The sequence below is a fragment of the Phyllobates terribilis genome, unplaced genomic scaffold, assembly GCF_046119375.1.
Source record: "Phyllobates terribilis strain yellow unplaced genomic scaffold, ASM4611937v1 Scaffold_117__1_contigs__length_5270597, whole genome shotgun sequence".
Taxonomy (NCBI): Eukaryota; Metazoa; Chordata; class Amphibia; order Anura; family Dendrobatidae; genus Phyllobates; species Phyllobates terribilis.
The window spans coordinates 956,779-970,384 of NW_027362877.1; the positions used below are offsets into that span (position 1 = coordinate 956,779).

The window sequence follows — 13,606 nt, forward strand, 5'->3', positions numbered from 1 at the left end:
TCATACATTACCGAAAACGCACAAAGAAGGAAACATCCATCAGTCTAGAGATACATTCAATACTGGCTGCAGAGAAGATTCCTATAATATAGTGAATATTACCAGAAAACATTTACCTATGTTATACACTGACAAGGATCCAGCAACAAGAAAGACAACTGACACGTGGAGGACAAACACCAAAGGTTTCATTGAATGTGGGAGAAATAAATGTGGTTTGTGCAAGTCTGTGCACAAAGCAAAAATGTCTGCATCTACTAACCATAATAAACCCTATAATATCCAACATCTCATTAGTTGTAGCTCCACACGTCATTGACACCATACAATGTGAAGCTTGTCTGCTGCAATATGTGGGGGGCACGGTCAGACCCTTACGTCACCGCATTGGGGGACACGTTAGGGACGTTCTTGGCCCCACAACACGTAATACATCTGCAGCATCACAACATCTCATACAACACAATAGGGATTAATCACTTTACAGTTGTGGGTATTGAATATGTCACCAGACCAGCTAAGGGGGGAGATTGGTATAAAAAGTACACCCCAGAGAAGCCTTGTGGATTCTGGAATTGGACTCCAGATTCCCCAGTGATATGAAGCTTCGTTCAGACCTTGTATCCATTTACTGAATTGTGTTTTTTCCTCTTTTATAGTAATTATACATAATATACACATTATAGATGCAGACACTTCATTCTTCTATTGCACGGATGCTTTTTGTTGTGGACATATGATCATCCATAGGGGTAATGTAGACATACTTGCACATGTCCATTTGGGGCTGGGGGTCTCCGCTGTGCATTACACACTATGATGTGTATAAGAAGCCGGTTACTGGTTATTTATTATGACATTAATAAGGACCGAACACAATTGCCGGTTCAAAACGCGTAGATTTTTTGCTACTATTCCAGGATGTCCTGTTTTTTAATGTTTCTATGATTTTAATTTGGATGTTTCAATAAAAAAAAATATTCACACTGGAAAACAAGTGCCGGATTATCAGTAACTTTCTTTGTCCCGTCCATTCCTTCCCAACTGTGATTTTTCATCCAAGCATTGAGAGATGAGCTGAAAGCAGACAATTTTTTCTATAGAGGAATGGCAGACATGGGTGTTGTCCACATAGAAAGCCTCTCCTAAATCCCATGCACAAAAAAGCCGCCCTACAATCTGGGACTTTATACTCTGGAGTGATGAGACCAAGATAAATGTTTTTTTTTGGAACTGATGGCTTCAAAACTGTATGACATTGAAGAGGTGAGGAATACAATGAGAATGCATGGTGTCTACAGTGAGACCTGGTGGTGGCCGTGTCCTTATGTGGGGCTGCATGAGGAGCTACATTTCATTGATGGTATCGTGAATTCACAGATGTTCTGCTCTATAGTGACAGAAAAGATGCTGCCATCACTCTGTTCCCTTGGTAGGCCACTGTTACATTTCTGAAGAACAGGGTGACAGTGATTCTAGAAAACTTGGTGCTGTCCTTTAAAATTATGGAGGCCATACAAAATAATAGATGTAGTAGCTTTTGAGATTTTGTAATGAGAGTTATATTATTACTTTCATGTTTTGATTACAAAAAAATGTTCTATGAAACTTAGTGTTGGCAAAATTGATCTTGTGTTCAGTGAGCTATTAAATAAAATCTTACTCATCAAAGGGGGTGTACTCATTTATGCTGAACAATGTTTATTAAACTTTATAAAACATAGTGAACATAATTACACTTTCTTTCCCGTATGTCTTCTCTCATGTTTTACAAGGTATGATTTATGTATAAAAGATTTCCCACATTCTGAACATGAATACGGCTTCTCTCCTGTGTGACTTCTCTCATGCTGCACAAGATAATTTTGTTTTGTAAAGCATTTCCCACAGAATGAACATGAATACGGCTTCTCTCCTGTGTGAATTCTTTGATGTATAACGAGCTCTGATTTATTTGCAAAGCATTTTCCACATGCTAAACATGAAAAAAGTTTTTCTCTTGTGTGAATTCTTTGATGTTTAACAAGATGCGATTTATATCTAAAACATTTCCCACATTCTGAACAAGAAAATGGCTTTTCTCCTGTATGAATTCTGTTATGTGCAGCAAGAATTGATTTATGAATAAAAGATTTCCCGCATTCTGAACATGAATACGGCTTTTCTCCTGTATGACTTCTTTCATGTTTTACAAGGTATGATTTATGTATAAAAGATTTCCCACATTCTGAACATGAATACGGCTTCTCTCCTGTGTGACTTCTCTCATGCTGCACAAGATAATTTTGTTTTGTAAAGCATTTCTCACAGAATGAACATGAATACGGCTTCTCTGCTGTGTGAATTCTTTGATGTATAACAAGCTCTGATTTATTTGCAAAGCATCTTCCACATGCTAAACATGAAAAAAGTTTTTCTCTTGTGTGAATTCTTTGATGTTTAACAAGATGCGATTTATATCTAAAACATTTCCCACATTCTGAACAAGAAAACGGCTTTTCTCCTGTATGAATTCTGTTATGTGCAGCAAGAATTGATTTACGAATAAAAGATTTCCCGCATTCTGAACATGAATACGGCTTTTCTCCTGTATGAATTCTGTTATGTGCAGCAAGAATTGATTTATGTATAAAAGATTTACCACATTCTGAACATGAATACGGTTTTTCTCCCATGTGAATTCTGTGATGTTTAACAAGATCTGATTTATAACTAAAACACTTCCCACATTCTGAGCATGAATATGGCGACTTTCCAGTATGAATGCTCTGATGTCTACTAAGATGCCATTTAGCTGTGAAGGTCTTCCCACATAGTGAACATGAAAATGGTTTTTCTCCTGTGTGATTTCTCTGATGTGTAATAAGATTCCCTTTATTTGTGAAGGACTTCCCACATTCTGAACATGAATATGGCTTCTCTCCTGTGTGAATTCTCTGATGTATAATAAGACTTCCTTTACCGGTGAAGGACTTTCCACATTTTGAACATGAATACGGCTTTTCTCCTGTGTGAATTCTCTCATGTCTAACAAATTGTGATTTATATGTAAAGAATTTCCCACATTCTGAACAGGAGTATGGCTTTTTTCCTTTGTTTTTTCTGTGTGTTAAAAAATCTGAGCTTTTTGTAAATTGCTTGTCACACTGAAATCTTGAATCCACTTTGCCACCTGGACTTTTGGTAATAATGTGAGATTGCTCAGGAGATGATTCCTCATGATTAGGAGGATTATAAGAAAGTGAAGCGCTGTGAAGTCCAGGAGGTGCAGGAAGGGTGATGAGGTTTTCTCCATTAGAGTGCTTCCTGATATCTTCCTTTTTACAGTTTAGTGATGAACCGTTATTCTCACAAGGATTTCCTATAAGGATGAAAGATAAATTAGATGTGAGTTTTTCCTTCAGCACAAAAGAGATTTCTGAATGTATTTTCTGGATCTCACAATGAAGACCCTCGTCAGTGAAAGTACAGGTAATAAGGAGGACAACTACATGCCATAACATTAACACAATGACGGGTAAAGTGAATGACACTTATAAACTGGTGACATTGGCACAAGTCAGGGGTGGCAGAGATTAGACAGCAAATAGTTCTTTAAGTGGTAATTACTGATGACAGGTTCCCTTAATGTACCTCCAGTGCCATTTCACTCTCTCAAGCTTCGTATCTTGGCCTTAGTATAGAAAAGTGTCCACGTAATTAAAGAAGTTGTCCACTACTATTAACCACTTCGCACCAGAGCCTGTTTTTGCCTTCGTGACCGGGCCAATTTTTTCATCTCTGACCACTGTCACTTTATGAAGTAATTACTCTGGAACGCTTCAACGGATCCCCCTGATTCTGAGATTGTTTTTTCGTGACATATTGTACTTCATGATAGTGGTAAAATTTCTTCGATATCACTTGCGTTTATTTGTGAAAAAATTGGAAATTTGGCAAAAATTTTGCAATTTTCAAACTTTGAATTTTCATGCCCTTAAATCAGAGCGATATGTCACACAAAATAGTTAATAAATAACATTTCCCACATGTCTACTTTACATCAGCACACTTTTGGAACCAAATTTTTTTTTGTTAGGGAGCTATAAGGGTTAAAAGTTGACCAGTGATTTCTCATTTTTCCAACAAAATTTACAAAAACATTTTATTAGGGACCACATCATATTTAAAGTCACTTTGAGGGGTCTGTATGACAGAAAATGCCCAAAAGTGACACCATTCTAAAAACTGCACCCCTCAAGGTGCTCAAAACCACATTCAAGAACTTTATTAACCCTTCAGGTGCTTCACAGGAATTTTTGGAATGTGGAAGAAAAAAATGAACATTTAACTTTTTTCACAAAAATGTTACTTTAGACCCAATTTTTTTTATTTTCACAGGGGTAACAGGAAAAATGGACCCCAAAATTTTTTGTGCAATTTCTCTTGAGCGCGCTGATACCCCATATGTGAGGGAAAACCACTGTTTGGGCGCTCGGCAGGGTTCAGAAGGGAAGGAGCGTCATTTGACTTTTTGAATGTAAAATTTGTTTGAATAATTAGCGGACGCCATGTTGCATTTGGGGAGCCCCTAATGTGCCTAAACAGTGGAAACCCCCCACAAGTGACACCATTTTAGAAACTAGACCCCTTAGGGAACTTATCTAGATGTGTGGTGAGCACCTTGCACCCCCAGGTGCTTCACAGAAGTTTATAATAGTGAGTTGTAAAAATAAAATTTTCACATTTTTCCCACAAAAACGTTTTTCATCCCTTAATTTTGCATTATCATAAGGGTAACAGGAGAAATTACACTATGAAATTTGTTGTGCAATTTCTCCTGAGTACGCTGATACCCCATATGTGGGGGAAAACCACTGCTTTGGTGTACGGCAGGGTTCGGAAGAGAAAGGAGCGCTATGTTGGCTGGGATAGGTTGCAGACACCATGTCACATTTGAAGAGTCGCTGACATGCCGAAACAGCAGAAACCCCCACAAGTGACCCCATTTTGTAAACTACACCTCTCAAGGAATTCATCTAGGGAAGTAGTGAGTATTTTTTAATTTTTAAATTTATACCATTAGGCAGTGAAAAAAGCATAATTATGTTTTTACCACAAAAAAAATGTTTTACCCTCAGATTTTACATTTTCACACATGGCAATGGGTAAAAATGGTGCCGAAATGTGTCACACAATTTCTTCTAAAAGTGGCAATACCCCATATGTGGCTGTATCGTACCGCTCAGCCATACGGCGAGATCTGGGGGGGACGGAGTGCTATTTGACAATTGGAGAACAAATTATTGTAGAATAGGCATTTGGATTTGGGAGCACAAAATTTTCTGAATTTCTTTTGGGGGGCAAGGGCCATTTCGCTTTTCCAGAGCCTTTCTGGTACCAGTAACTTGGAATATTTTTAACAGATGACGGACCTGAGTGGGGACTAGCTTTTTTTGAGGACTGAGTTGAAGCTTTTATTGGGAACATTTTACGTAACATTTATCCGGCGCTCTAGGCTGAGCACTTACATCGGGGTTTCCATCTAAATTTCCAAGTGATGTAATTCAGATGAAACCCCTGCGGGATCCATTCACTGTAATGAGGCAGCAGAGTTACTCTGGACTCCGTCTGGCCTCTGTTTAGCAGTGTCCTTTTTTTCTGAAGTGCACAAAACTGTGGCCAACCGCACTTTTATGCACGCCTAAAACAAATGACACCGTGGGATCACAGGCCAGACGGCGTCCACAGTGGCCTATATCTGACTCATTACAGGGAATCTTCCGTCATGGATTCCGTCTGAATCACGTATTTCAGAGATTTACACGGAAACTCTGGTGTGAGCGCTCAGCGCAGAGCGCAGGATAAATGTGAGCAGAGCCTTACTGCGATCTTTGGGAGACATAATAAACAAATCAGTAGCAGGTGAAGAATTGTTTTTATTTTTTACGCCGTTCCTCGTGTGATATAACTGATTAGATTACTTTATTCTTCGGGTCGGTGCGATTACAGAGATACCAGATTTATATCGGGTTTTTATGACTGACAGCTGTCACACACTAAGAGACGCTTTTTTTTTGCAAAATCTAGTTTTTGCATCGCCATATTTTGAGAGCTATAGTTTTTCCATATTTCGGCCGACAGAGTCATGTGACGGCTTGTTTTTTGCAGGACGAGTTGACATTTTTATTGGTACCATTTTTGTGTACATGACATTTTTTGATCGCTTTCTATTCCGTTTTATGGGAGGTAAAATTAACAAAAACCAACAATTCAGGAATTGTTTTTTGAGGGTTTTTTTTATGCCGTTCTGCGTGTGGTAAAAGTGATCAGGCAGTGTTATTCTTTGGGTCAGTACGTTTACAGCGATACTACACTTACTGTATTTTTTTTTTGTTTTGCCTTTTTACACAATAAAACAATTTTATAGAAAAAATATTTTTTTTGGATCGCTTTATTCTGAGCGCTATAACTTTTTTATTTTTCGGCTGATGGAGCTGTATTGGCGGATTTTTTTTTGCGGAACAAGATGACGTTTTCAGCGGTACCATTTTTATTTCCATTTTGCTTTTTTATCGCATTTTTTTCCACTTTTTGTTTGGCAATATGATGAAAAAGCATAGTTTTTTGCTCCGTTTTTTATTTATTTTTATTACGGTGTGCACAGAAGGAGTTAATTAGTGTGACAGTTTTATAGATCGGGTTGTTTTGGACGCGGCGATACCAAATATGTGTACTTTTTTGGTTTTGCATAAATATACGGATTTATTGGTGTAATATTTTATTTATTTAGTGATTTTTTTTTTAACAGTTTAAAAACATTTTTTTTTTTTACATTTTTACTTAGTCCCTGTATGGGACATTAATTTTTATTTTTCTGATCACTGATGTCATGCAATGTAATAGACATATATTATATTACATGAGATCTTTGCTGACTGTTTCACAGTCAGTGTGTCCTGCCAGGCTTCAGCTGCAGGCTGAGCCTGGCAGGACACCATATATGGCAGATCTGGAGGCGGTCATGTGACCTCCAGCTGCCATAGCAACGCCAGGTCCTGGAAGGTATCAGCGGTCTGTCGGAGAGGTAAGTAAGACGACTCCCTCTCCTCTGTCTATCTTCTATATGCCGCGATCACTATAGAAAGCGGCATATAGAACATAGCAAAGGGTTAACATCATTGGGACCTGATTCAATCAGGTCCCGATGATGTCCCCTGTCACAGCTAACGCTCTGCACCGGAATCGCAGCACTTGCAGGACCCTGGGGGTCCTGAGCGCTGCGAGACCACCCACCGTTTTTAAACGTTGGCGCTGCACAGAGCCCAGCAAGCGCCGACATTTATCTACAGTGGGCCGTCGCGAAGCGGTTAAAAATGCCCCCAATGTAATTAACCCGTTGAGAGAAGATTTTTTTTAATTATCTTGCTTTGTCTTTATTACCTGTGAGCGGCGCTATCGCTGGCCACTTATAGGCATCACGCGACCCCCGGCTGCAGCCGGCTCTTGTTTCCCCTGATGTCGCGTCAAGTGAGGCGTGACTCGGTGATGCGATCCCCGCGGTGGATGCCGGGCTGTGGGTGGGGTTTCCCCGAGCGTCACACCCAGCATCCACCGCGCACTTTCCCAATGAATACAAGGTAATTGTGATTCACAAAATGTTATACAATTGAACGGTGAAGAAAAACAAAATTACATTTTTACCGCTATAATGTTATTTTAGCCCCAGATTTTACATTTTCACAAGGGAAAATGGGTAAAGATGACCACATAATTTGTTACACAATTTCTGCTGAACGGGGCAATACCCCATATGTGTCTGTACAGTACTGCTTAGCCACATGGCGAGACTCGGGAGGGAAGGAGCGCTATTTGACTCTTGGAGAACAAACTTTAGTAGAACAGTTTGCAGACTCCATATACAGAGCCCCGAAGTGGCAAAAGAGCAGAATCCCCCCTCAAGTGACACCAGTTTGGAAATTACACCCCTATGGAAATTTATATACAGGTGTAGTGATGAATTTGACTCCATGGGCGCTTTCCAGAAACGAGCAGTAATGGATGTTGCGAAGTGAAAATGCAAATATTTCATTATAGTGGCCAGTACATTGTAGTGTCCGGTACATTGTAGTGCCCTTACGTTGTAGCGCCCAGTACATGATTCCCAGCTAGTGCTTTCTGGAGAAATAAATTGGCTCTCCCTGCTACAGTAATGCCAAACATGTGGATGCTAACTGCCCACGGTGGGGCCCAGGAGGAGGGGGCATTTGGATTTGGGAGCGCACATGTCACTGGATTTCTTTAAATGGGAGCCAAGTCACTTTTCCAGAACCTTTGTGCTACCAGTAATATGGACACCCCCTATATTACTGTTTACAGATGATGAACCTGAGTGGGGACTTGTTTTTTGTGGGTTGAGTAGAAGCTCTTAATGGTGGCATTTTGGGGTACAGAACATTTTGGATCATATTTATCCTGTGCTGTACGCTGAACACTTACAGTGGGTACGGGAAGTATTCAGACCCCTTTAAATTTTTCACTCTGTTTCATTGCAGCCATTTGGTAAATTCTAAAAAGTTCATTTATTTTTCTCATTAAAGTACACTCTGCACCCCATCTTGACTGAAAAAAAGCAGAAATGCAGACAATTTTGCAAATTTATTAAAAAAGAAAAACTGAAATATCACATGGTCATAAGTATTCAGACCCTTCGCTCAGGCACTTATATTTTAGTCACATGCTGTCCATTTCCTTGTGATCCTCCTTGAGATGGTTCTACTCCTTCATTGGAGTCCAGCTGTGTTTAATGAAACTCATAGGACTTGATTTGGAAAGACACACACCTGTCTATATAAGACCTTACAGCTCACAGTGCATGTCAGACCAAATGAGAATCATGAGCTCAAAGGAACTTCCTAAGGAGCTCAGAGACAGAATTGTGGCAAGGCACAGATCTGGCCAAGGTTACAAAAGAATTTCTGCATTACTCAAGGTTCCTAAGAGCACAGTGGTCTCCATAATCCTTAAATGGAAGAAGTTTGGGACCACCAGAAGTCTTCCTAGACCTGGCCGTCCAGCCAAACTGAGCAATCGTGGGAGAAGAGCCTTGGTAGGAGAGGTAAAGAAAAACCCCAAGATCACTGTGGCTGAGCTCCAGAGATGCAGTAGGGAGATGGGAGAAAGTTCCACAAAGTCAACGATCACTGCAGCCCTCCACCAGTCGGGCCTTTATGGCAGAGTGGCTAGATGGAAGCCTCTCCTCAGTGCAAGACATATGAAAGCCCGCATAGAGTTTTCTCAAAACACATGAAGGACTCACAGACTATGAGAAATAAGATTCTCTGGTCTGATGAGACGAAGATAGAACTTTTTGGTGATAATTCTAAGCGGTATGTGTGGAGAAAACCTGGCACTGCTCATCACCTGCCCAATACAATCCCAACAGTGAAACATGGTGGAGGCAGCATCATGCTATGGGGGTATTTTTCAGCTGCAGGGACATGATGACTGATTGCAACTGAAGGAAACATGAATGCAGCCAAGTACAGAGATATTCTGGATGAAAACCTCTTCCAAAGTGCTCTGGACCTCAGACTTGGAAGAAGGTTCACCTTCCAACAAGACAATAACCCTAAGCACACAGCTAAAATGACAGAGGAGTGGCTTCAGAACAACTCTGTGGCCATTCTTGACTGGCCCAGCCAGAGCCCTGACCTAAACCCAATTGAGCATCTCTGGAGAGACCTGAAAATGGCTGTCCACTAACGTTCACAATCCAACCTGATGGAACTGGAGAAGATCTGCATGGAAGAATGGCAGAGGATCCCCAAATCCAGGTGTAAAAAACTTGTTGCATCATTCCCAAGAAGACTCATGGCTGTACTAGCTCCAAAGGGGGCTTCTTCTCAATACTAAGCAAAGGGTCTGAATACTTATGACCATGTGATATTTCAGTTCTTCTTTTTTAATAGATTTTCAAAAATGTCTTCAGTATTTTTTTTCAGTCAAGATGGGGTGCAGAGTGGACTTTAATGAGAAAAAAAAATAACTTTTTAGAACTTACCGAATAGCTGCAATAAAACAAATAGTGAAAAATGTAAAGGGGTCTGAATACTTTCCGTACCCACTGTACATCGGGGTTTCCATCTAAATCTACAAAATACATGATTCAGATGACACCCCCGAGGGATCCATTCAGAATAATGAGGCAGCAGAGTTACACCGGACTCCGTCTAGCCTCTGGTCGACTGCGCTTTTATGCACGCTGAAAAAGATGGACATCACTGGATCATAGGCCAGACGGCGTCCACAGCGCCTCATTATACGGAATCTTCCCCCGGGGTTCTGTCCGAATCGCAAGCTCAGTCATTTATATGGCAGCATGAGACTTGTGTAAGAATAATATGAAAATAAAAGATGGAAGTAATATTAAAAAACACAATTAGGAAAATTAAAAATGTGCTTCTTAAATCATTAAGAAGGGGTGTGAATGCAGCCCAGTTATTCATCGGTGCGCAACCGGACTCTGTACAGGAGCAGCCGCGCCATCACCGGACGCTTCTGCTGTGATGTGGACGGCGGATAAAGCTTCACTGCACCGGAGACTTCATACAATATCACACACCGGTCATTATCAGGCGCCGCTAATCATAGTCACATGCCAATCATCATCGTCATACGCCAGTCATCATCATCACACGCCGCTAATCATAGTCACATGCCAATCATCATCGTCATACGCCAGTCATCATCATCACACGCCGATAATCATACTCACATGCCAATCATCATCGTCATACGCCAGTCATCATCATCACACGCCACTAATCATAGTCACATGCCAATCATCATCATCATACGCCAGTCATCATCATCACACGCCACTAATCATAGTCACATGCCAATCATCATCATCATACGCCAATCATCATCGTCACACGTCACTAATCATAGTCACATGCCAATCATCATCATGATACGCCAGTCATCATCATCACACGCCACTAATCATAGTCACATGCCAATCATCATAGTCATACGCCAGTCATCATCATCGTCACACGCCACTAATCATAGTCACATGCCAATCATCATCATCATACGCCAGTCATCATCATCACACGCCACTAATCATAGTCACATGCCAATCATCATCGTCATACGCCAGTCATCATCATCACACGTCACTAATCATAGTCACATGCCAATCATCATAGTCATACGCCGGTCATCATCATCGTCACACGTCACTAATCATAGTCACATGCCAATCATCATCGTCATACGCCAATCATCATCGTCACACGTCACTAATCATAGTCACATGCCAATCATCATAGTCATACGCCGGTCATCATCATCGTCACACGTCACTAATCATAGTCACATGCCAATCATCATCGTCATACGCCAGTCATCATCATCACACGCCGCTAATCATAGTCACATGCCAATCATCATCATCATACGCCAGTCATCACCATCACACGCCGGTAATCATCATCACACGCCACTAATCATAGTCACATGCCAATCATCATCGTCATACGCCAGTCATCATCATCACACGTCACTAATCATAGTCACATGCCAATCATCATCGTCATACGCCAGTCATCATCATCACACGCCGCTAATCATAGTCACATGCCAATCATCATCATCATACGCCAGTCATCATCATCACACGCCGGTAATCATCATCACACGCCACTAATCATAGTCACATGCCAATCATCATCGTCATACGCCAGTCATCATCATCACACGCCGGTCATCATCGTCATACGCTGCTAATCATAGTCACATGACAATCATCATCGTCATACGCCAGTCATCATCATCACACGCCGCTAATCATAGTCATCATCGTCATAAGCCAGTCATCATCATCACACGCCACTAATCATAGTCACATGCCAATCATCATCGTCATACGCCAGTCATCATCATCACACGCCGCTAATCATAGTCACATGCCAATCATCATCATCATCATACGCCGGTCATCATCATCACACGCCGCTAATCATAGTCACATGCCAATCATCATCGTCATACGCCAGTCATCATCATCACACGCCGGTCATCATCGTCATACGCCGCTAATCATAGTCACATGCCAATCATCATCGTCATACGCCAGTCATCATCATCACACGCCGCTAATCATAGTCACATGCCAATCATCATCATCATCATACGCCGGTCATCATCATCATCATCACACGCCGGTCATTATTACACACCTGTGGAAACATCTACAGGAATCTCCTCCTTCCCGTCACTCACACACGGCTGATCCCCCCTCGTCATCGCTTCTTCTTCTGTCTCGTCCTCCTCTTTATTCTTAGTCGGATCTTCCTCCTGATATATCAGATGTAACAATCAGCGCAATACAAGAAGCCACCAAAATCTGTGACATCTATGACCTCGATCAGAAATGTCCCCATATACAGATCCGGTACAGGGCTCAGCACCGTCTACCTGATGATCCTCCGGGATGTTGGGATTCTCCTCTGGACAGTCCTGGGGATACAGAGGACGGGGACATCTCTCTGGTGGATTTCTTTCCATGAGTCCATCTGTAGGAAACACATAGTGACAGAATACAGTGACATGTAAAAGTTTGGGCACCAATGGTCAAAATTACTGTTATTGTGAACAGTTAAGTTGAAGATGAAATAATCTCTAAACGGCCTAAAGTTACAGATGACATTTCCTTTGTATTTTAGGCAAAACAATAAATAATAAATTATATATATTTTCATCTTTTACATTTAAAAAAAAATTCAATAAGGGAAAATGAGCAAATGCAAAAGTTTTGGCACCCAGCAAGGTTAGTAGCTAGTAGCGCCCCCTTTTGAAAGTATCACAGCTTGTAAATGCTTTTTGTAGCCAGACAATAGTCTTTAAAATTTTTTTTGAGGGATTTTCATTCATTCTTCTTTGGAGAATTCTTCCAGTTCTGTGAGATTCTTGGGTCGTCTTGCATCCTCTGCTATTTTGAGGTCTAGCCACAGATTTTCAATGAAGTTCAAATCAGGGGACTATGAGGGCCATTGTAAAACCTTCAGCTTGCGCCTTTTGACGTGTGTTTAGTATCATCATCATTTGCCATCCTCTTTTCACCTTCAGCTTTTTTGCAGATGATGTTATGTTTGCATCAAGAATTTGCTGAAATTTCATGGAATCCATTCTTCCCTCTACCCGTTCCCTGTGCCATTGGCTGCAACACAACCCCAAAACAGGATTGATCCACCACCATGCTTAATGGTTGGCGAGATGTTCTTTTCCTAAAATTCTGTGCCCTTTTTTCTCCACATAACTTTGATCATTGCTCTATTTTAACCTCATCGGTCCACAAGACTTGTTTCCAAAATGCATCAGACCTTCTTAGATGTACTTTTGCATACTTCTGACGCTGAATTTCATGGTGAGGTCGCAGGAGAGGTTTTCTTCTGATGACTCTTCCATGAAGTCCATATTTTTGCAGGTGTCTCTGAAGAGTACAACAATGTACCACAACTCCAGAGTCTGCTAAATCTTTCTGAAGGTCTTTTGCAGTCAGGCGGGGGTTCTGATTTGCCTCTCTAGCAATCCTACTGAAAATTTGCTTGGTCTTCCA

The 13,606-nt window shown here is 41.0% G+C and overlaps 1 protein-coding gene across 1 annotated transcript in view; it reads right to left on the reverse strand.

Annotated features, from left to right (window-relative positions):
• Positions 1–706: 706 nt before the first annotated feature.
• The window catches only part of LOC141201499 (uncharacterized), a 34,641-nt gene continuing 21,741 nt past the window's right edge, over positions 707–13,606 (reverse strand). The window contains exon 4 of the mRNA XM_073663507.1: positions 707–3,398. Coding sequence (XP_073519608.1) covers positions 1,734–3,398 — 1,665 coding nt within the window. The 3' untranslated portion in view covers positions 707–1,733. The remainder of the gene's footprint in view (positions 3,399–13,606) is intronic.